Here is a 21,687-nt window from a genome sequence, read left to right on the forward strand (position 1 = left end):
TGAAAGAAATTTTTATTTTTACTGTTAAAAACAGAATTGCAGTTGGTATGTTTAAAAAGGTGAGGTCACTTGGATCTGTTCCTTCTCTACTGGTAATTGTTCTGTAGGCATGTTGCAGGAAAAGCAAATAGGTTCATGTTACTTTTGTGGGAATTAATTTCATTGAGGCAGGTGTGCTAGAATTTGTTTCTTCTGAAATACCTGCCTCTTGTTTTGTTCAGTTTGTAGTTATGTTAACACCAGCCTGTGCTTGAAAATTGCCCTTCCCACTAAAATTTTCTGCTGTCATTTTGCCATTGCAATGACAGAAATAAAGGCTTTGCTACCTGGTAAGTAAAAAAAATTGTGTTCTTAGGTAAAAGGCAGGTGGGTTTGTGGCCTATCTCCTGACTTTTTAAAGGTTCTTTTATCCTGCCTTTTTCATGGGGCTGTGCTGTGAATTTTGACTGCTTTCAATAAAAGGCTTTGAAAACTGTGGGTAGGGAAGAGTCATTTAAATTTCACGATATTTCAGCTCAAGGCTTGCATTAGTGCTTTGGTTTGAGCCAGAGAAGGCAGCATGGTGACGCCGTGGAAGCCTTTTCTCTAGGTACTTCCCCATGCACCCTTTCTCTAGGGTTCATGGTTTCAAAGTGTCTGAAAAAGGCTCTGAGCAGCACATCTCACTTGAAAATGTTTCATTTTCAGTTCAGAGATGCTGGGCAGGAGTGTGGCTGGAGGACCTGATCTTTCAGAGATGTGGAGACTGATAGCTTCTCTTGTAGAGGTTTTGAGTTTTGTGAGAGTTGGGCAGTGTTCTTCAAAAAGCAGCCATTTCTGTACATGAATTAAATAGGCCAGGGTGCTTCAGCTTTGGCTGCCCTTATTCATTGTAGTTAATCGAGTAAGGTGGACAAAAATTAACATCTCAGCAATTATTTGTGATCTTAGTGGCAGTTTTTGAAGAACAAACCTGTGTTACATAGGCAGTCTAAATATTCTGAGGGTTTTTTTAGGGTTTGGCAACTAGAGGGTAAGCAAAGAAGTGAATTTGGCTAAAAAAATTCGATGTTTAAAAAGGAAAAAAATTAGTATGAGCTGCTTTTGTGATTTTTGGTTTTATTTTGCAAACTCATGGGCTAGAAGCAGTCTTCAAAGAGACATGAAAATGCAGTAATTTCATAAAACCTCATAAGTCCAGGACCTGGTAAAGCCAAAACATCAAGAGGACCAAGGGCTCCTGATGGAGCCAAAACTGTGTGTTTTTGTTGGGCAAGTGGCTCTTTTGTCTTGGGAAGAACTTAAAAAAAGAAAAGTGTAAATGGTATCATTTCTACAGTTTTAATTTTAATGGAAGATTGCTGATTTCTTTGAAAAAGATAAATTGTAAAGAAGCTTATAAAAGAGAAAAACAAGCTAAAGATTTTATTTGAGAGCAGTTATCAGAGTTTACCTCATGAAATATTGCAGAATGTAAATGCAGTTGTTGAATTATATGAAGCCAAAAATAAAATGAAGGTGGATGTTCTGCCTGGCAGGATATTTGGGATTTGCTGGCAGCAGTAGAAGTGCTTCAGAGGAAAATGTGTTTGATGTGCATTTTGAACTCGTGGGCCCCGGACAGGCATCCAAAACAAGTAGCTTGGTTGTTGTCTGTCCAAAATGCCTAAAATGTACATGGTCCCCCTGGAACATCTCTAGTGAGTTGCTTGAAATTCGGGTAAGTAAAGGATTTCAAAGAAGTGATTTCAGAAAATAATTTCAAATGAATTCAAATAATTGTGAATTAACATCTTAATTTACTACAAATTTCAGTTATTTCAGAAGTTGGTGATTGATTTATGGTAGGGAGTAATTCCATTTTGCTCTTAAACACGCTTTATCATGCTGCTCCTGCTACTAAAATGCAAACCACAGGTGCAGCTGAGGAAGAAAGCCTTTTCTTTTCACCAAAGATGTTCTCTGCAGCACTTTGTCCCTCACTGATCATCATCTCCCCTAGATTTCTTTACAAGTCTTAATCTCAGTTTTATCGTGGTCTGCATTTAAATGATTTGGAGTTGATTGTGAGGGTAGAGAAAAAAGCCAGGTTTTTTAGTCTGTGTCCTCCCATTTACACCCCATTGAGAAATATGGCTTTAAGGCCTATAGGGTGAGATACTCTTGAGTTTGATCATTGCAGTTTTTGTTGTTTTGTACTGAATGAAACTGAAGCACTGTTGGCTTAGGTAAGTGCTGTGCCAATGGTTTGTGTAAGTGCTATTGCAGAACTTGGTAGAAAAGGGGAGGACCACAGGCAGTGAGAGGACAGAAGGTTGCCCAGGAAGGTGACCCATGGCCGTGGAAACACCAGGGCCAGAGTATGGAGCAGAGCAGGTGGCTGGAGCAGAGCAGTGCATGAGGGACCAGGTGGAAGTATGGAAGTAGTAACGGAATGGTTTCTGCTTTACACAGGCTAGGCTTACCTGCCTCTTTACTTCACTGCCTTTGTAAATAAGTCATCCACTCATTGAAACTTTGGTGTGCAGGTCTTAGCTATAGGTTGTCTTTTCAACTTCAGTAGTTTAAGAAATAAAAAAGAAAGAAAATATTGATAGACTTGCCTTCCTCCTTAAATTATGCCATAAATTGTGGGGTTTGTTTTTAGAGAGCTTGTCTCATCCATTTCACTGGTTTCTTCTGGTTTAGCTGTCCTTGCCTATTTTCCTGTAGCACAAACATGCAAAACAGCAGGTATACATGCGCATGTTAGTTGCCAGATAACGCTGTTTTGGCCTTTCCTGCTTTCTACAGTCTGGGATTCAGTCCTTCATGTACGTAGTGTGCTTTATAGGAAATAAAGGCAACCATCCTTCTTACCGAATTATAGAATGGACCAGAAGGGACCTCAGTCTAGTTCAAATATCCCTGCTGTGGCAGTGACAGTTCCACTAGACTGGATTGCTCAGAGCCCCTGTCCAGCCTGGCTTTGAACACTTCCAGGGACAGGGCACCCACAACTTCCCCTGGGCAATGTGTTGCAGTGCCTCATTACCCTCACAGTCAAAAAGAAAATTTCTTCCAGAAGAAACACAGCTCTCTGGTAAAGCATGTAAGTGAATTCCTAATGATGGGTTACAAATCCCAAGCATTCAGAAGCAGTGAGTCAGTCCTCCCCGTCTTCCTAAAAAATGCAGTGCTAAAAATAAGGGAGCCTTTGGGACCTCTAGGTTTCCAGCATTCAAAATTCTCATTTGTGTTCTTTTCCGTTTTGGTCATTCTTTTTCTTTAAAAAGTAAAAAAAATCTAGAGAGACTGAATGATTCATGTATTGTCACAGGTTGGTACAGGGCTTCAGGAGGAGTCCTGTAAGTCTCTGGAGGTGAGGGTGGCAAGTGTCACTGCTCTTGCCCAGGTGCCAAAGCCCCACAGGGACACACCATGTATAGCTTGCCCATGAGCAGTGCAGGGTTATTGCAAGCTGGACAATTTCCTGGTTTCTGAGGACTCTTTCTGTCTCTAGGAAGGAAGTTAAGGTTACAAAAAATTCATAATTTAAAAACCGTTCCTGTTTCTGGTTTTGGCAGAGTTGCCTTGATAATAACCTCAAGTTTTAATTTTGTATTTCCAAACAATTTCATGATCTCTTTCAAAGGCACTGTGTGTCTCTCAGGAGCTGCACTTTAATGTTCCTAATACTGGTTGCTGCTTTTACTGCCTTTGGTAAAGGAGAAGTTGAGAGAAGAGAGGGACTAGGAATATAACGAACCAAAGCTTTGCATTAGCTCTGCATAAGACTTTGATTTAGCTGCTTTTTCTATTTCTATATCTATTACCCCTTAATTACCTCTTTTCATTTGTCAGAATAATTTCTTTGCATCAGCTGCAGTCAGCATGATTAAAAGTATCTGTGTTTGATTGTTTCCCTGTGTGTTCCATTCTGTGTTTTCTTTATCAGATGTAGTTTAGAGGAATTGATCTAAAATTAGTCAGTAAAGAGAGGTTTTATTTCATTTTCTCTATTTCAGCTTGCATAAAAAAAGTACTTTCCTGTACAATACATACATGCTTTCACATCTCAAAACCTCATCTTGTGGGTTCATTAACATGACTGCACTGGTCATGCAAAGTGCTAAAATGCTCAACATAAGTAAAATTTTACTTTTATCAGTGTACTGAGAAATAAAACAGTATTGCCTAAACAGATACACTCAAAAAGAACCTCTTGTTTGCTCAAGAATCCAGTATTTTTTGCCTGCTGCTTCCAAGAAAACCCTGCAGCCGTAAAGCAAAAGGCCTGACAATAAAATGCCTTTCCCTGACTCGCTTTTTTCAGCATGTGCTGTGAACAAAGCATACAAAAAGGAAGGAAGAAGAAAGGGAACCAAGTAGCATTTGTGATTATTTTCAACTACAGACGTTGCTATCTGAATCATTGGATAATATGCATGCTAAGGTAGTGTAAAGTAATCAATTCAAGTGAAGAATTAAAGATTCAAGGAAGACATAAAAGAGCTAATAGAAAAAAAAAGCAACATTGGGATAAATGTCCTTCCAGGAAATGTCGTTCACTTCCCCTAGGCAATGTGTTGCAGTGCCTCACATACATCTTATTCTGCAGATTGAGTGTTTTATGTGTTTAATCAGATGAATTAACTCAGTTTTAAAATTACATTTAAAATAAAGGCAAAACAAAAACCCCCAATGCAATCTCCAGCAATTTATTCAGGATGGATCTGCTCTTTTGTTTGGATTTTTAGGAGAAATATTTCTCTTGTGATTTTGACCAGTGAAGTAGAACAAATCTCCTGTGAAAAAAGATCTGTTTCTGTTGGAATTTGGGAGAAGCATAAGGCTTTTGCTTATTTTAAACAAGTGTTTGTAATATACATTGCATAAAAATATTAGGGTTTGGGACTGTAAATACTGACCTGGTTGTTTACCTGTATTTACTTAATACATCACAGCCTAACAGAACTGAAAGAAGCAAGGGCAAAACAGTATTAATGCTGTATTTAACAGTGCTCTCAGCATCCCTACATTAGCATCTCCTTTCGATAGTCCCACACCAACAGGACACCAAAACGTTCTTTCCTGAATCAAGAAGCACTGTGAGAGGCTGGAGCTTCTCCATGTTCAAACACCTCTGGGGCTTCTTAGTGGAGGGAGCATGGTAGCTTAACATTTTACAGCTCATGCACCTTTTAAAAAACAACAAAAAAATTCCCCCAAAAATGGTACCCTAGAGCTATGTGATCCTCTGCTTGCACAAGTGATTAATGGTGCTTGCATTCCTCCATCCTGCTCTTCTCCCCTGATGTCGCCCCTCTTCCTTACCCTACCTCCCCTCCAGCCCACTTTTTTCATCTCCAATATCCACCTTTCTCCCTGGTAGGCATTCCTGATGGTTGTGTACACATTTGGGATTTGTCTCTCTCTCCTGGGTGTTTTCTGCAAGCGAGGGTGATGAGCTGAAGCTTTCATGGGCTCACCCTGCCCTTTCCTGCCAGAACCTGTCCCAGAGCCTCCTGGTGCTCTGGGTGACCATATGGTGCCCTCCTCAATTTTTCTTACTCTTTTTTCCTGGAAATGGATGGTTCAGGGTGTCAGGGTTTTAGATATATTGTGTGGATGGAGAGGAGCAAGGGCATTGAACTGTTGGGCTGGGTATTGGTAACAGCACCATTTAAACTAGGATTTTGATGCATACTGAGTGTTCAAAGTAATTGCCAAGAATTTCCTTGCCCTCCTCTGTTTCTTCTTCCTCCAGTTCACTCGTGCTTAAAAGTATCCTCTGAAATGTTGGAATTGAACTACTCTATCAAAATCTGCCATTCAGAAGATGCTGTTCAACTGGTCTGCCAAAAAGACATGCCATGGAACATGGGGACCAGCTTTGTTAGATGGCATGCTGAATGGGATGCTAGCAGATTTTTAAAGCACTGAAAGAGTAAAACTGGAAACCGGGCCTTTTCTGTTGGGAAGAGGCCTATTTCTCCACACTTGTTGTTTCAAGACTTCCATTCTTAGGCAGATATTTCTGTCTCTCCCAAGCCTGTGACATTCTCATGAAAGGATCCATGTACTTTTTTTGGACACATCATCTGTAGCTAAAAGAGCAATTTTGGGTATAATTTGAGGTGAATCTATTGGCTAGATGATGTTCTTAGAGAAAAAAGTAGGGTTTTTTTGTTAGAAGTGACTTCAAATTTTAAATGTCTAAGTAAATTGCCTTGGTGTCAGATTCCCCACAGAGATCTGAATTGTGTTTGGAACATGGGGATGCAGAATGGTGTTCTGCCAGCTTCCAGCTGCCTTTTAGAGACAGAAACTGGAGAAGTGCACTTCTAATGTAGATGGGCCTGTCTCTTTCTCTGTACTGTGGTGCACTTCAAAGCACATCCTAGTTGTTCGATTGTCATGAGCACAATGTTCTCCTGCCTGTTCCCATTATTCCAACCTGTCATCTTTTCCCTTGAGGGGAAAAAAACCCAACCCAGAGCTGTGGTAGTTCTCTTTGCACCAGTTCTGTTGTTGAAGAAACTCATCTCTCAGGTTATGTTTTGGTGCTGCTTCGGGGCCACCGATCAGTGGTGCAGCTGCCCTGGAGCTGGACGGTGGGCAGGGTGATGGGCACTGTGCCACAGGAATGTGGCTGTGCTGCTTTCTGGGCCAGGCTGGAGATTGAAGTGACTTGGCAGCTTTTGTGGGGTACAAAGCAGAAGCTGGATGTCTTGTAATCACAGGACCATTCCTGGTTAAGCGATGTGCAGGGATGCACCAAAGTTATCTCGGTGCTTAGGAGCCCGCTCGGAACCTGCATAGGTCATTAACTGAGTCTTGGCTTCAGCCATGCAAGGTCCAGGCTGCCATCTCCAGAAGGAATAAATGGCACCCCTGGGATCCTCCTGCTGCTACTCTTGTAGGGCTTTTCCCATTTTTTTGACTAGTAGAGGGTTGGCTGAACAGCAATACAGTGCATTTTTAAGAGCCAGTGCTACAGCATGGCCATGTTCACCTAGACCAAATTAAGTGCAGTCTCCTACATCCACTGCTGCATTTGTGCCCAGCTGGTGCATTTGGTACCTATTGCAAAGAGCAAGAATTGAGAAGAAAAGAGCTGATGCTGCTAGAATTCCTCACAAGGAGGACAAGTCTTGGAGAGCTATTGCCAATTACATGAATTGGCAGAGAGAAGCACTCAACTTCTTGCTGTTGTCAGGAAAGATTTTTCTGGTGGGAAGAGGTATTTCAGCAGTATCTGTAAGATGTTGTGGTGACATTCAAGGTCATACTGTAGTGCACTAACCAGTGGCTTAACTTTTATTCTGCTGTTCATGTGTATACATACAATAAAAGGATTTGAGGGCCTTTAAGAAACATGTCTTCCTCAAATATCTGTGGCTTTTACTACAGTAGTAATTTTAATTTGTATGTGTTACAACAGTACTCAGACTTAACTTCTGGGTATGTACCTGAGGCTGAATTTTGGAAGGGAAGAAGGTGCTGGCTGTTGCAGTGTTTCTGGGAATGGAGCGAGAGTGGGGTGCTGCAGAGACAAGGTGGTTGGAAGGAGGCTGTCACTAGCAGCTCCTCAGGAATGCTACTTGGATATATTGCATTCTGCCTGCTACAGTAGTGAGAGAATTCTCTCCATCCTCTGATTCTATGTTTTTATAAAAGTTGTGGGTTTTCATAATAATAAGTATTATTTTTCCTGACTGGTAATAAATTATGATGTCTGTTGCTTTGGAATATCACAGCAGGATTTTGTACACAGTAAGAGATATTAAAGGTGTAATGTCACAGAACTACATTTTAAAATTGGGAACCAATTGACTGTACTACCACAAATTATGCAAAGCAGCTGGATACCTAATGAGACCACAGTCCATCTCTCCCTTCTTTGACTCATCCTTGCTAGGATGCTTATTAGCATCATCCAGTAAAGATAAAACTGGTTCTGGCTATTCAACATGCAGACTACTTCTGGGGAAGCTTTTAACAGGGTGACACTGGGTATGCAGATAAAATAAACAAATGCTAGGCTTGTTTTTTATCACTGTGGTTTTTGGGACTTGTGCAAGACAAATTTTAACTGAGAAAATGGTGAAGATATAATGGAATTTCTATGTTACAGGGCATTGAGTAATGTTGAAATAAGCTTAAAATGACCTAGAACTGATAGGAACTTTACTGTCCCTTTTTGTAGGGCAAAGGAAAGATGATGGTATATGTGCTTCACAGTATTTTTTATTCTGTTCTGCATAGGAGAAGCAAGCTGGCTTTTACATTACAGTCACACCTATATAAGCACTTCTTCTATCTCTGCTTTTGCCCAAGCTGCCATTTACTTCTCTACCTCTACATCTCTCAGGTGTGCCTGTGGCAGTGCTTGCATAGGCAAGTAATCTGCTCCATGCTGACGTAATTTTCATTTCTCAGAACTCTTCCCAGTTGTTTTCCCTCTGCAGTCCACTGCACAGCCCCATAAACAGGTGTGCCAGCATGACTGTGGAGACCTGTGCAAGGAAGGAAGCTTCAGAACAGAAGGAGTTAAGAGCCTGCAATGTATCTTCCTTCCCTGCAGATTGTAGCATAATGTCCACTAAATTTTCATTGTGGTTTCTTTTCCCTTTTTTTCAGCTTCTCAGCAAAAATGCCTCCTAATGGGAAGGCCTTACATTTTCACCCATCAGTTCTGCATTTTGGAATGCAGTGAGTATCTTACATGATTGTTATTTTGGTTAATAATGAGATGTGGAGGAACAGCTACACTGGGCTCCATTTGGGTGAAAAGCATTAGCTGGGATCATGCCACTATCTGAAAAACAGAGAAGTAGTAAGTAATTGCCACAGAGCTGGAAGTGCATTTCTTGCCTTGCTGTGTTTTGTAAGTTAAAATCAACATAGTTCTGAGAAGGAGGAAAAGATAATTGGGAATATAATACATTCTGGGTGTACATTTCAGGTGATTCTGCATGGATGTCAAATAATTGCTTCATGCTGGTTGTTGATTTTTGAAAGATTGCCTTTCCAGTGAAGGAAGGGCTTGTTGTTTCCCTCTTAATTCTGATGACAAAATCCAGAGTCCCAAGCAAAACATACTGCTAGAATAAATGAGGTTTTTCTTAGTTCTCTTTTAAGAAAACTTTAAAAATTGTTCTTAAGTGATAATGAGACTTTGATCTCTCAGTAACCAAAAAGAAACACAGTCTGCTTGTGAGTTAAAGGAATATTTCAGAGGATGCACTGGAGGAATGTCTAAGATGTTGGGGTTTAGGATGTACTAGCTAAAGCAAAAGCCTCAAGACAATCATTGCTTTAGCTGACAAAACAAGACTTCAGTTATTTAAATCTTTTTATCCAAAACTTTGTGCTTTGTAAGGTTTTTTTTTTTTAAACTCCTAGTTACTCCAGTGAGTTTTGGCCAAGTGTACCTCACATCCCAGTGTTACATATTTGCCTTTGTATACTAAAGGCAAAATTTGTTTAGTGTGTTTCCAAAGATAAATTACAAGTAGGTAACTGTTGCAGATGAACATGTTTTAGGGTAATTTGTGTTGTTTCTTTCATATGCTTATAAAGTGAATAATTAATTTATCTTTTTTTTTCTCCTGCTTTAGGTTACTGGGGTTACCCAGAGCTAAAATGCTGCATGCCTACAACCCTAGTAGAGATAGAGATGTTGTAGTCAATTCAGTGTTTACAGCTACTAGACAGTTTCATGTGTCTCCCGCTCATAGCCGGGTGAGTGTTGATGTACTTTTGCAAAGTATGTAATGGCCAAGTGCCAAGCCTTCCTGCTTCCTCTGGCATGAGCTCTTCATTCTGTGTTTTTGTGCTTTTTTGTAGGACCTCCAACTCTTTTTCTGTTTTGCTAGTGGTTTTTTTGTTCACTTCTACTTAGACTTGTTTGGGAGAAGCCATCCAAAACCTACAGTAGGAAATGTGTTTGAAAGTAACAGAGGAGGAGAAGAATTTTTCAGTGTTAGAGAGACTGTTTAAATCACATTCTGCTTTAAGCAGCATTATGCAGTAATCCACAGGCATGTGGGTGTTCTACAGCCCTGAATTTTCAGTCTTTTGAACGGTCTTGCATATTCGTCAGAAAAACCTGCAGTGAAATGTTTTATGTATTTTGCATTGCAGTAATGGGCATAATTGCCTTTATGATCTAAGACCATTATTTCAACTCTGATTTTTTTAACAATATAATGCATGTTAAGAATGAATTGCTGTGATCTCAGTTGGATGAAGCCCAGTTTTTATCCTCTGCTGATGTGCAAAGGGGTTTTATTATGTTTTCATCTGATTTTTGCTTTTACTATAGCTGAATGGGTATTACTGTGCAGACATAAATGTCTTTGTTATTCCACAGTTACTGAGAGTGTTGCCCGAGTTCAGCTTGGCTGATTTGCCTGTGTATCACAGGGGCACTGATTCACTTTGCAATAGCCATCTCTCTCTGTGTGGGGAGGTGTCTGTGTGCACTCACAGGCTGTCCATGCTGCAGGGTTAATATCCAAAAAGAAGCCTTGGCTGGTGAGGCGCCATTCTAGCTGAGAAACTCCAGCCATAACTTGGCAAACTGCTGTGTAGTAAGAGTTGAGAGTTGTGCACAGATGAAACTTCTGAGTGCTGAGGTTCTGCTTAGTGGGATTGACAGATGGGGATGTACATGTGGAAGTGTCCTCTGGGCCCTGTGACTGAGTGGGGAGTGTGTGATCACTGGCACCAAGCAAGCAAGCAAGCTTCTTTGTGCTCTCTGCAGGTGATTCCAGCCATGGGAAAGATGTCTTTCAGAGTACTCTTCCTGCCCACTGAAGAAGGCAGCATTGAAAGCTCATTATTTATAAATACCTCATCTCATGGAGTTCTTTCATATCAGGTAACTGATCTTGAAAAAGCTGATGTTTCTAATGCATTTGTTTGAGAGTATGTTCAGAAGAATCACCCAAATGGGGACAAGGCACCACTGTATTATAAATACCTCAATTAAAAAGAAAAAAAGGCATATTCCCTTTGTTTTGGTATTTTCTATCTGGAGTCAGAGATCTTCAGTGAGCATAAAATGCATTTTGTTATCCTCTTAATTAAAAATACGTGCATTTTTCCTCTTAAAAAACAACAAATATATGCATAGAAGTGAAAAGCCCAAAGTAATTTTAGTTAGCCTCTGATGATCTCCTGCCTCCTTGATCTCTCTTGGCTCCACACCCCTCAGTTATTGTGCATCTCCTTGTCAATAAACTAATCTTGGCGGGGCAAAATATAAATGCAGTAGAGCCATCCAAATTACAACTCTTACAATGTTCTGAAAACTGCAGTCTTTAAAAACCAAAATAATGAGAAAATATTTTACTCAATTTTTAAGGCAGAGCCATTGAATTCAGTATTCAGTGGGACTAGTAACAAAGTTTTCTTAGAAATTACCTCTTTCCTAAATGGTGATAGGTGTATTGTAATTGCCTGGAGAATAGTAGGAGAATGTAGATGCTTCATTTTTGAGATAACCTGATGCTCTGCTGGTGAGTACTTTGTTTGTCTTTGTAATAGTGCCTGAATGAGTGATGATTTCTTAAGTGCCATTTATGTCTATGATAACTTTTTACATTGGAACTTTATGTTTATTGTCCTTTGAAAGAATTTAATGTGAAAAACTGATCTGTTTTGGGGAAGATTGTTGTTATTAGCAATGTAGTTTTGGAAGCTGCTGTTAAAACTGAAATTCTAGATATTGTTGTAATGACCTGTTTCTTTTAATACCAGGTTTTTGGAACGGGAAGTCTGATGTCTTCTCCAGAAGAACCTAAAGTGCAGCTAGCAAATGCCTACTTCCTGCTTCCACAGATTCAGAACATCCAGGCATCACACACACTGGTATAGTATGCATTGTGAGGGGAGAAACCTAGGTCTGTTTAACCACAAAAGATTTTTGACCTCAGGTTGTGAGGATGCAAGGAACATTAGCAAAAAATCCGAGTACCAGTGACTGCAGGAGAGAGATTGCAAGATGCAGGGTTACTGTGATCAGCTGCTTTATGAGACAGTCTTTGGCATTTAAACTATTCACACTTGTTTTTCTTTGTGCCCCTGTGGTGGGGTACCCTCTAAACTGTGCTGGCAAAACTATTTGTGAGGCTCTGCTCTGACTGAACTGGAGAATTGGTCTGCCCTTAACAAAAAAAATTAACTTTATACCATAAAATTGAGAAGGATGGGAAGCTGTATTGGTTTGTTCTGTTTTTCACTTCTGGCCAGTTCCCCATGTGAGTTTCCAGCAGGGTTGCACCAACAATTAGCCACAGTTAAAAAGCATGGTGTGCTGCATGGATGAGACTGGGAGCTGGGAGCCAGGCTGCAGCATCCCCTCCTGCCCCTGTCAGTGCTGAAGATACCAGCTTTGCTTACTGGGAGCAAAGGAGCTCTGGAGAACACAGCCAGCTGAATTTATGAGATATAAATACTGGAGTTGAAAGAAGTTTAATGATTTCTGTCATTTGGTTGCAGTTGCAGATATTTTCATAGTCTGCCAGTCCATACAGAACCTCTCAAGTGAATAACTAATCTGATCTTTCAGATTTCCTGTTGTATTATACACAGACATTGTTTTTCCAAAAACATACTTAGAATACCTTAGCATGTAACAAAATGTAATACTTTATCTAAATGTAACCTGCGTTAATTGCTTTGTGATGCCTTCTGTTCTGAGAAAAAATACCAGCATAGATTGTATTTTTCAATCTGCTATGTATATCTTAGATCAATCTTACTTCTATCCAATGTTAGTGCACAGTTTCCTTCTCTCCCTTTCTTTTCCTCCATACCAGTCTCTTCCCTGTAGTTGCGCAGTTGCACTTGCTTGTGGACAAATAAAGACAGACTCTTGGAAAGGAAGCAAAAATCTTTGCTTTTGTAATTTGGTTTTGTAATTTGGGTTGCTAGAGGTAGAACTGAGAAGGGTTTTTTTTTTTGATGCTGTTAATGTCTGCATCTTCATATCTAGCTCAATGGGTTGTTGTCAGGTAGAATCTGAAAGTTGCATACGTGCTTTTTTACAGTTCATTCTGAATTCCTGAGAGGAGGAGCTTTGGGGTACATTTTCCTCACTGTAGAATGACAAACATTATCCTATGTTTTATTTGTATGAAGTATAAGTTTGAGGTCATGTTTAGCAGTGCAGCATGATACCACCTGGCACTAATCTTGTAGGACATGAGGTGGGAGAGAGCATTGACTTAATTCTCCAAGCTCTGGGTGTAGTTTTTCTGTGCTGTGTTGTAATTAAGGTAACGCTCTTCACTGCATGTTATCAATTTGAGCAGCAGTGGGATGGGCTCCTCAGCTGTTGAAGATTATAGATCTAAATATTGGACAGGAGTTTATGGTTTGAGTTTGAGTTCCTCTCAGAAGAATGTTTCTCTACAGCTAGTTGTCCTCTCCAGAAGTGCCTTTTTCAATTCATCTCCCTTACATTCTGATCCAGATCTCATTTTTAAAAATGGTATCATTATGTTTTGTCCAGTTTATATTTTAAGCTCAGAAGATGTAGAAGGAAGAGAGGTTGATGAGGTTTGAGTGAGTGACTACACTGAAAGGGCAAGCTGAAGGATACATAACTATTACACATAGAATGGAGTCTTGTAGTGAAAAAGCATTTAAAACAAACCAGTCATACTCACTTAGTCATATGCACATTTCTTTTCCCCTGTTTATTTTTAACTGACATAAAATATCTTTTTTAATAAATTCAGGATAGCATGAGCCTCATTTGCACATCCCTTTTCACCTTGGGATGATTGAGTTCTAACCTTGTGTGACAGCTTTTAGTCTGAAACATGGAAGGTGTCCTTACCTCTGAAGTCCACTTATACTGCTTGGAAACCTCAGACAGAATGCTCCATGCTGTGTGTCTATTTTTTGCCTTCTATTTTAAAGGTGGTTGTGTTTAAATTGTTAATTGACATCCTTGGTCATCAAAGCCAAAAAATCTTTGGCATCATTTAGTCCCATTATGGGCTAGGTAAAGTGACTTACCAGAATTGCTGGAGGTTGTTACCCCAAATACTTACTTTGATGGTTGGAAACCTACTTCCAATTTAACTTGCTTTGTGGCCATTTTATTATAGAGATGCACATTTAATTTATCTAACTTATCCTGCTTCTGACACTTAGAAGTGTTTGTAGGTAGCATCAGAACTTTCACTTTGTCAAGCTGAAGTGTCCATGCTCTGTAGTATCTTTGGTAATGGGCTGTCCATTTCTTCACCAAATTGACCACCCCTTTTGGAGCTTCTTCAATTTGAAACTATTTTGAAGGTCAACGCCAGAATTGTAAATAGGGGGTATGGGTAAAAATTCTGCCACTGTAGGCTATTTGTGTTGGAAATATAACATATACTTGGGGATTACAGATGGAAGTTTATGGTAATGTTTCCATTGGAAATACAATGTGCGACAGATTTGTGTTTGAATTTTTTGTTGAAAATGAACTCCCATGGATTTTGTGTGTTGTCTTTATCTTTTAATGGGCAAAGCACAAAGGCCTTTCTTTTTTCTTCTTCGTTCCCATGTATTTTTTAGCAGAAACTTTTGTGCTTAATAAGAAAAGGAAAAAGCAAACTTGCCTTTCTTACTGTTGGATATCTCCATCTTTCTGTTACCCTTTTCAACGTTTGAGCTTTTGAAAGGTTGGGATTGGCATGCTCTGCCTCTGCTCCTGGATCCCAGGATTTCTGGGTTTGTGGCTCACTTGTTGGGAGGAAGAAGAGCAGTGTCCCACAGTGTGAATCCGTTGTACATCCATGTGGCCACTCAGCAGTGGCTAGTTACCACTAAGCCGTAACAGATGGTGCAGCCCATATAGGTCATCTTTGTTTATGCAGCTTCTGGGTGTCGTCTTTGCTATAGTTGCCTGGTTTTTGGCATTGTTTAGTGTTTGGACAGCACTAAGAGGGTAGCTACATCACTGCCTGGCTGTGTTCAGGATGGTGGAAATGTCAAAGGAAGAGTGGCATGCAGGGTGGAAGGTCTTATCGTAGGAGACACACAGATACCGCTTTGCTGAGGAGTTCAAAGTTTATGAACTGACAGCTTGGGAAATACTGCAAGTACTGGCAGAAATGTAGCACTTCTTAAGCTGTGTTTTGCTCTGGTGGGCAGAGGATCATAGAAGCAAACATGTCCAAGTGTGGTGCTTGGGTGTGGAGAGGGAAGGAAGGAAGACAGTAGAGTTTTCTTGGTGTGCCTGCAAAAAGCATGAAACTCTGCTGAATCATTATTACGGGGACAGCTTATTAACACCATTCAGAATAGAAATACCACTTTAGGGCCAGGGATTGTCCAGGACAGGAACTTTGAGGGATCAGCCTACAGGAAGAAGAGGAGGTTTGTTCAGTGAGTGTTGTTCTTTTTCAGTGATACTGTAGACAAACTCCAGGAAGTGATTTGAACTCTACAGTCCTGGTAATGATGCAAGAATATATCCAAAAATCTTCGAGACCATTTGTGTGGTTTCTATCAGTTGTCTTTGTTCATATAGGATTTGTGGGTGCTGAGTGTGCGTGTACATTCAAGTACGTATGCCCAAGTTCCTAATACAAAATAGAGGCACCAGGTAATTAAGTGGCAGTTCTTTGCAGAGCTCTCTCTGAGATTTCCCTGCTGTGCCTCTCCTTTTTAATTTGCCCCTGGTACAAGCACTGGCTGCATAACTCAGCTCTCTGCTCTGATTCATTAGCAGTGGTGTTTACAGTATAAATTGAGTGATTGCACTGCTGGGAGATGGTCCTGGATTTGTCTATTTGGAAACTCTGCCTCTGACAGTGTTTCCTTCTCAGATGCATTATCTTCTCTTTAGGGTTAACTCAGAGCCATCCTGCTGGTGCTGTAAGATATTGGGCATATCAGTTATGCATTATTGTTTGCCTTAGAGAAATGCAAGTCCATTTCCTGTTCTGAAGATAGCCTCACAAAGAAATAAAATTTTCCCTTAGAAAACAGATCAATAGCAAATATACCCCAGTAGCATTATTTCCCCCTCTGTACATTTGAAGCTTCAATTTTAAGGACAGCAGTTCTCATCTTAGATCTATGCCAGGTCAAGAAAAACAAAGACTGGAAAAATACAATCTAGCTGATTTTTTAATATGGATGTGGGGTCTTAAGTTACTTTAAATGACAATAGTGTTTTTCAAAGAAGCACTGAAAAGGAAACTTTAAGCATCAGGTTTTATCTGATCAGAAAATGACCTCCAAAGTTTTAATTTTATTGCCTTGTTAAAACTCCACTAGCATCCATGTGTTTGTTTTGTTTTGTTTTGTTTTGTTTTGTTTTTTTTTTTTTGTTTTTTTGTTTTTTTTTTTCTTGCTCTCACAATTTGATACAGACAAAAACATCTGTAAAAGGAGAAAAGACTTTGCAGGGGTTTGAGCCCCCAGAAAGCTGTGCTGGGGACTGTGTTTGAGTTGCCACTAACCACTTTTACAGGGGCTACGTCGCCCTCTTGTGTGAAGCTTCAGTGTCAGTCATTTTGGTATGAAATCCTGTTGAATTGGGAGAGCAAATAGTGGCTTCCTTTTGGCAGTGCTTTTATAAAACTGGACCCCATGAAATGCCACACATGTGCTGAATCTCTCTACTCATGTGCCTGTACTATTTTTCCTGTACTAAAAACGTATGAAATAGGATGCTGGATAGCTTCAAAAGTTTCTTCAGTTTTGCTTTTCACCATCAAATTACTGAAATTGTTTAAAGTCAGTTTCATCAACACCTTCAAAAACCTGAACCTGCAGATACCCTACTCAGATATATCAGTATCACAAGAGGAACAGAGGGTGGGGGTTCCACATTAGCCTCAAAATTAGCATGACATTTGGCTGTAAGAAAGGCACTGACAGAGTGACAGGTCTGCCATTCTGATTCTGGCTTTTTTTGTTGTTTTGTTTTTTTAAAAATTTAATTCAGAATCTAGATATACTGGCTGTGCAGCTTGTGCCACTAATTTGGCAGTGCAGATTTCCAGATAGCTTACATGAACTATACTTGGCTTTGTTAGTGCTGCCTCCCATTAGATTTATGAGTGCTTTACAAACTGCCACAGTCAATGTCATCTTTTATTTTCTTTTCTTTTCCTATTCTAGTGAATAAAATGGCAAAACAAGTATTTTCTGTCTGTCCATTTTGGCATGAAGCCTTTGTATCAGACCCCGTCCAAGAAGCATTATGTCCTTGGCCTGGATACTGTATTTCAGTATCCAGTCAGCAAAGAAAATACACAGAAAACAAGGAAACAAGCTTTTATATTGCACACAAAGGCCCTGTTGAATACAGGTTTTTTGGCATAAGAAAATTTGTAAGAGCTCTCATGCAGATGCTGTATAAATATTTAATAATTATGTGTAATAATAGTTTGATACATAGGTAGATATTGATGGAGTCTTGAGATTCAGAGACTGATTACTGAACTATTGTACAGAGTAATTGTATTCATTAAAAAAATTCCTTACATTGCTGTGTTACATATATGAGAAAGCAGTCCTATTATCTTTCTAAATTATGGTATGTGAGTTGGATTTGTATAATATTTGAAACAATGTGTTTGATGTTTTCTTCACTTTTCTTTCTTACAGACAGAAACTATGAATGCTAGTCTATTACGGGTTCAGCTTGAATGCAGTTTACCTAATGACACATATCAGCAAGTTAAGGTATGTTTTATTATTGTTTTATATCTATGTAAGTCTTCTTATTTTAAGCCCAGCTTAGAGGGACACTTTCCACAGCTGTAGAAGTTTTAGCAAAAATGCAGTTTTCAGTGTCTCAGTTTAAAGGGGAATTGTGCTTTTATAAAATTGTATTCTCTGATACAAATTAAGTGTCACACATATCACACAAAAATCTTTAGAAGAGAAGGAGATGAAAAATGATACCCACCACCCCATAAACCTCACATAAAAACAAACCAAAACCACTCCAACAGGCTAAGCATTCTGATGTGTAGGTGTTGCACTGCTGACGTGGGACACAAAAATTATTAGATTTCTGTAATTTCTTTTCTCCAGAAACTTTTCACGAGTGTCTGGTTCCCAGTGAGAAGTGATCAGTGAGCTGAGAGACTGAAGCCTGGGCTGTTTCTCAGGGGAGCATGAGGGCAGCTGGGCAGAGCTGAGGAGGGGCTGGTGTGTTAGCAGAGTGTGTTAGCCTCTCCAAAAGCACTGAGCCGTCAGCAGAGGAGGTTATCTCGTGTCCTGGGCGGTGCCTCCAGGCTTCTCCTCCCGTCTCTGGGTGTCCTTACAGGATGGGCAGGTGCTGCTCAGTGCCCATGCTGTGGGTGAGGAGCTGGCCCGCACTGTGGCCAGTGGCACCTCGTGCCCCAGGAGCAATGAGGAAATTTGTAAGAGTTTGAGCAGTGAGGCCCAGGCTCCATAGCTGTATTCCTGTGCGGAGCACGTGTTGCACATGGTGGCATTCCTGAGCTGCTTCGCTTCCCCGTTTGGTTCCTGCGGTGCGCAGTGCATTGAGGGGCTTGAGGTGCACCTGAGCATTGGAGGCTGTGTGGAGGCTGTGCAGCTTCCTGCCCTCTGCTCTGAGCTTCCCTAGGGAGGCTGTGTGGAGTGCAGCTTCCTGCCCTCTGCTCTCAGCTTCCCAAGGGCGCACCACGCCTGTGCCCCAGTCTCCATGGCAGCCCTTCTGCTCCTGGCAGCCGTTTCAAGTGCTGGGGGTCTCTGCTTCTGTGTGAGCTGTGATCTCATCCTCAGGCACTTCCCCACCCCTGCTGTACTTGCTTGTGCCACTTGAAATCTCAAGAGCTGGAAGTGTTCTGCTGCACTTCTGAGAGCACTTCCCATACCAGTTTTCTCCTCCTAATCCTCCATCCTGAGCAAATTAGTCCTCCTTTAGTGACCTTTGTCGTTTGAATTTAGTGACCTTTGTGGTTTGATGCAGGACTAGTTAATGTTGTTCACTGTTGGTTGTCTAGTTCTATTTTGCTTTGTTGGCTTTAATTTTTTTTGCAAAATGGTGTCTGTGTCTTTGTAGTTGCTATGACTTAGCTGTGTTAACAGCAGCCACTACTTACAGACAGAAATAAAATCATATTTGTATTTTTCTGAAGTATTCTAGCCAGACAACAGTGTTTTCTATTAAGAATTGTACATGTATGTTTGTTTTTTTAAAATTACTTCAGTGAGAAATGGAGACAAAAGCACAGGATTTGGAAAAATTAACTATAAACAGACCAGTGAACATGAACTGTCTTCCTACCATTAAGACACATGCATCAGTCTGTTTATGGCACATTTTATTGAAGGCAGAGGATTTAACAAAGGAAACTGTTTTACAGTCCCTGAGGTGAGACTGACTAAGGCAGTTTATAAATTTGCATTCTCTCAATTCTCTCAAAAGGTTCAGTGTCTTTTTTAGTTGTTTTTGTCTTTGTTTTTGCTGTGCTCTCTGTACCTGCACTGTGTTTGGTTTCTGCTGAGATTTTAGCAAAGGTCCTAATTACTTTTGTTTGGCCAGCACTTTGGTGCTGGAAACCTTGTCTCTTAGATAATAGCTTTGATTAATTTCTCAAAGTTCCTTAGTGTAATGAATTTTTTCTATTCTTCCCCCATCACACACACACCATATCCCTTTGTCTCACTCCAGAGTTGCTGTTTTATGTCTGATGACCCAATGCTGCTAGAAATGAGCTTAACAGTAAGAGTGGAAAATGCCCAGCAAGATTTTGTGGAGCACAGACAATACTTACTGGAGAATCTTTTGATAGTTTATGTAGCAATGGAAAGAACAAAGACCTCAGGTAAGTCCTAACTCTACCTGTTAAGTGTAATTCAGCTTGGTTTTATACATAATTTGTGATTTGACATCCTAAATTGAATCAAATTCAGTGACAACTTAATTTCACAAGTAAGGGAAACCAAGTAAGTTCAGTTAAACACAGCTAGCAGAGAATCTGTGTCAGGCAGAGTTATCATAAACAGTTTTCTTCATAAAGGTAACAGTTGTAAAGTTGTAAACTAGATCTCTTTCATTCTTCAGTCCCTCATGCTTAAATAGTGTGGAAAGATGACATGGTCCTTTTAATTCTATAACTGCATTTCTGGTTTCCCATTAATTAAATTGACTACAATGGGATTGTGAAGGCAGAGTGGTTTATATGGTACTGGGGATAGTGGCCATTATGGAAAGTAGGGTAATGAGGTAATACAGATGTGCACATCATTTGTCTTGTAAGCTAGAATTCCACAGGCAAAACAATCAACTCCTTGCAGTTTCTTTATGCTGCAAATCCTCTAAATCCAGGGGATTTTAAATTATTTACAGAGCCTTGCAGTCTAGTAGAATAGCTTTTTTTAGACATTTCTGCCAGTTTTCCTTTCTGATTGGAGAATAAGAAACTGCTTTAGAATCCAGATTAAAATAATATTTTTTAACGTACTTGTTGAAGTGGAACATGATCTTTTTGTCTTTTGAGAAATGCATTTCAAAATCTAGTCACAAAACAATAGATACAATATACACAAAACAATATCTATGAAATGTTCTGTTTCCCACATGCCTGTTCTGTGATGTGGTATTTCAAGAGCTGAAACTGAAATACCCACTGTAAACCTAGTTTCCCTGCCAGTGAGATGCCAGCGCTTTGTTATGTTGGGTTGTGGATGTACATTTATTCTGATGCTGGTAGAAAATTGTTCCCATCTGTTCTGTCAAGGGTGCTCACTGTTAACACTTTTGATGGTTAAAGTACTAGAAGTATCTTTTAGGGCTGTTTTCTGTTAAATATAGTGCAATTATAAGTCCTGTCTGTGCTAGAGGTTGGTCCTATAAGCCTTTTGGATTAGCTGTTGGTGGGACAGCAGGTAGGCAGAGTCTGCACAGGGGAACTAACCAGCTGGGAAGGCTGCAGAGGAGAAGCTGTGGGATGTGTGGAGCTCGTAATCAATACCTTGAACCTTCTTTTGGAAGCTGACATCTGCAGTCTTGCTTTCAAGCAGCTGAGCAAAGCACACACATTATTAGAAATCATGGTGGGTCAGGTAGGAGAACGTCCTTTCATGTCAGCCTGCATACACTGATTTAATGCAAGTATAAGCAAGGGCAAAAACTTAGTTACCTCCCTTGCGAAAGACTGTAGTATGATGGTCACCTCTTACTCTGTCCTGCTGCCTTTCTTTTGGTACTCTACATCTTCCTACTGTCCTGTGGATGGGACCATAGCTTTGCCAGTGACCAAAGGTGGTTCCCTAACTAAGCTGTACCACCTTACCAGCAGGTGAAAGCTGTGTTACCCCTGTCTCCTGTTGCTTTAGGCAATAGTTTGCTACCTACTGGGTGATAGACCATTCCTGATTTGAGCCCAAAGTGCTGAATCCAACTTTGCATTATTTCCTGGAGATGCTTGCATTTTAAAGCATTTTTATTTCTCTCTTGAATGTTTGCCAGCTCAAGATGTGAACAGTTCGTCCTTTTTACAAGGGTATCTGTCACACAAAGATTTTAAATTTTAAATTGGGATTGCTTCTCCTGTGAGTGTCTGACAAAACAAGTGTTTCTGTCCTTGGTGATCTTACCATGGTGTTTATTCCTTTGGACAGGTCATTCATCAGTAGATGTGCATATCATGCATTCTGGAAACAGCCTGGTGCATATACAGGTAAATGTGGGCTTCAGGAAGTCATAATTTAGGGTGGTGAATGTGATTAGGGAATTAGCTTTCT

General features: G+C 40.2%; 1 protein-coding gene across 3 annotated transcripts in view; it reads left to right on the forward strand.

Moving 5' to 3' along the window:
• The window catches only part of TMEM131L (transmembrane 131 like), a 78,270-nt gene that overhangs the window by 25,519 nt on the left and 31,064 nt on the right, over positions 1–21,687 (forward strand). For all 3 annotated transcript variants that reach the window (XM_026792931.2, XM_005486352.4, XM_005486350.3), the window contains exons 4-10: positions 8,605–8,676; positions 9,585–9,708; positions 10,733–10,849; positions 11,731–11,841; positions 17,593–17,670; positions 19,613–19,766; positions 21,565–21,623. In XM_026792931.2, the coding sequence (XP_026648732.2) occupies positions 8,605–8,676; positions 9,585–9,708; positions 10,733–10,849; positions 11,731–11,841; positions 17,593–17,670; positions 19,613–19,766; positions 21,565–21,623 (715 nt within the window). The remainder of the gene's footprint in view (positions 1–8,604; positions 8,677–9,584; positions 9,709–10,732; positions 10,850–11,730; positions 11,842–17,592; positions 17,671–19,612; positions 19,767–21,564; positions 21,624–21,687) is intronic.

This window comes from Zonotrichia albicollis, chromosome 5 (genome assembly GCF_047830755.1).
Source record: "Zonotrichia albicollis isolate bZonAlb1 chromosome 5, bZonAlb1.hap1, whole genome shotgun sequence".
Taxonomy (NCBI): Eukaryota; Metazoa; Chordata; class Aves; order Passeriformes; family Passerellidae; genus Zonotrichia; species Zonotrichia albicollis.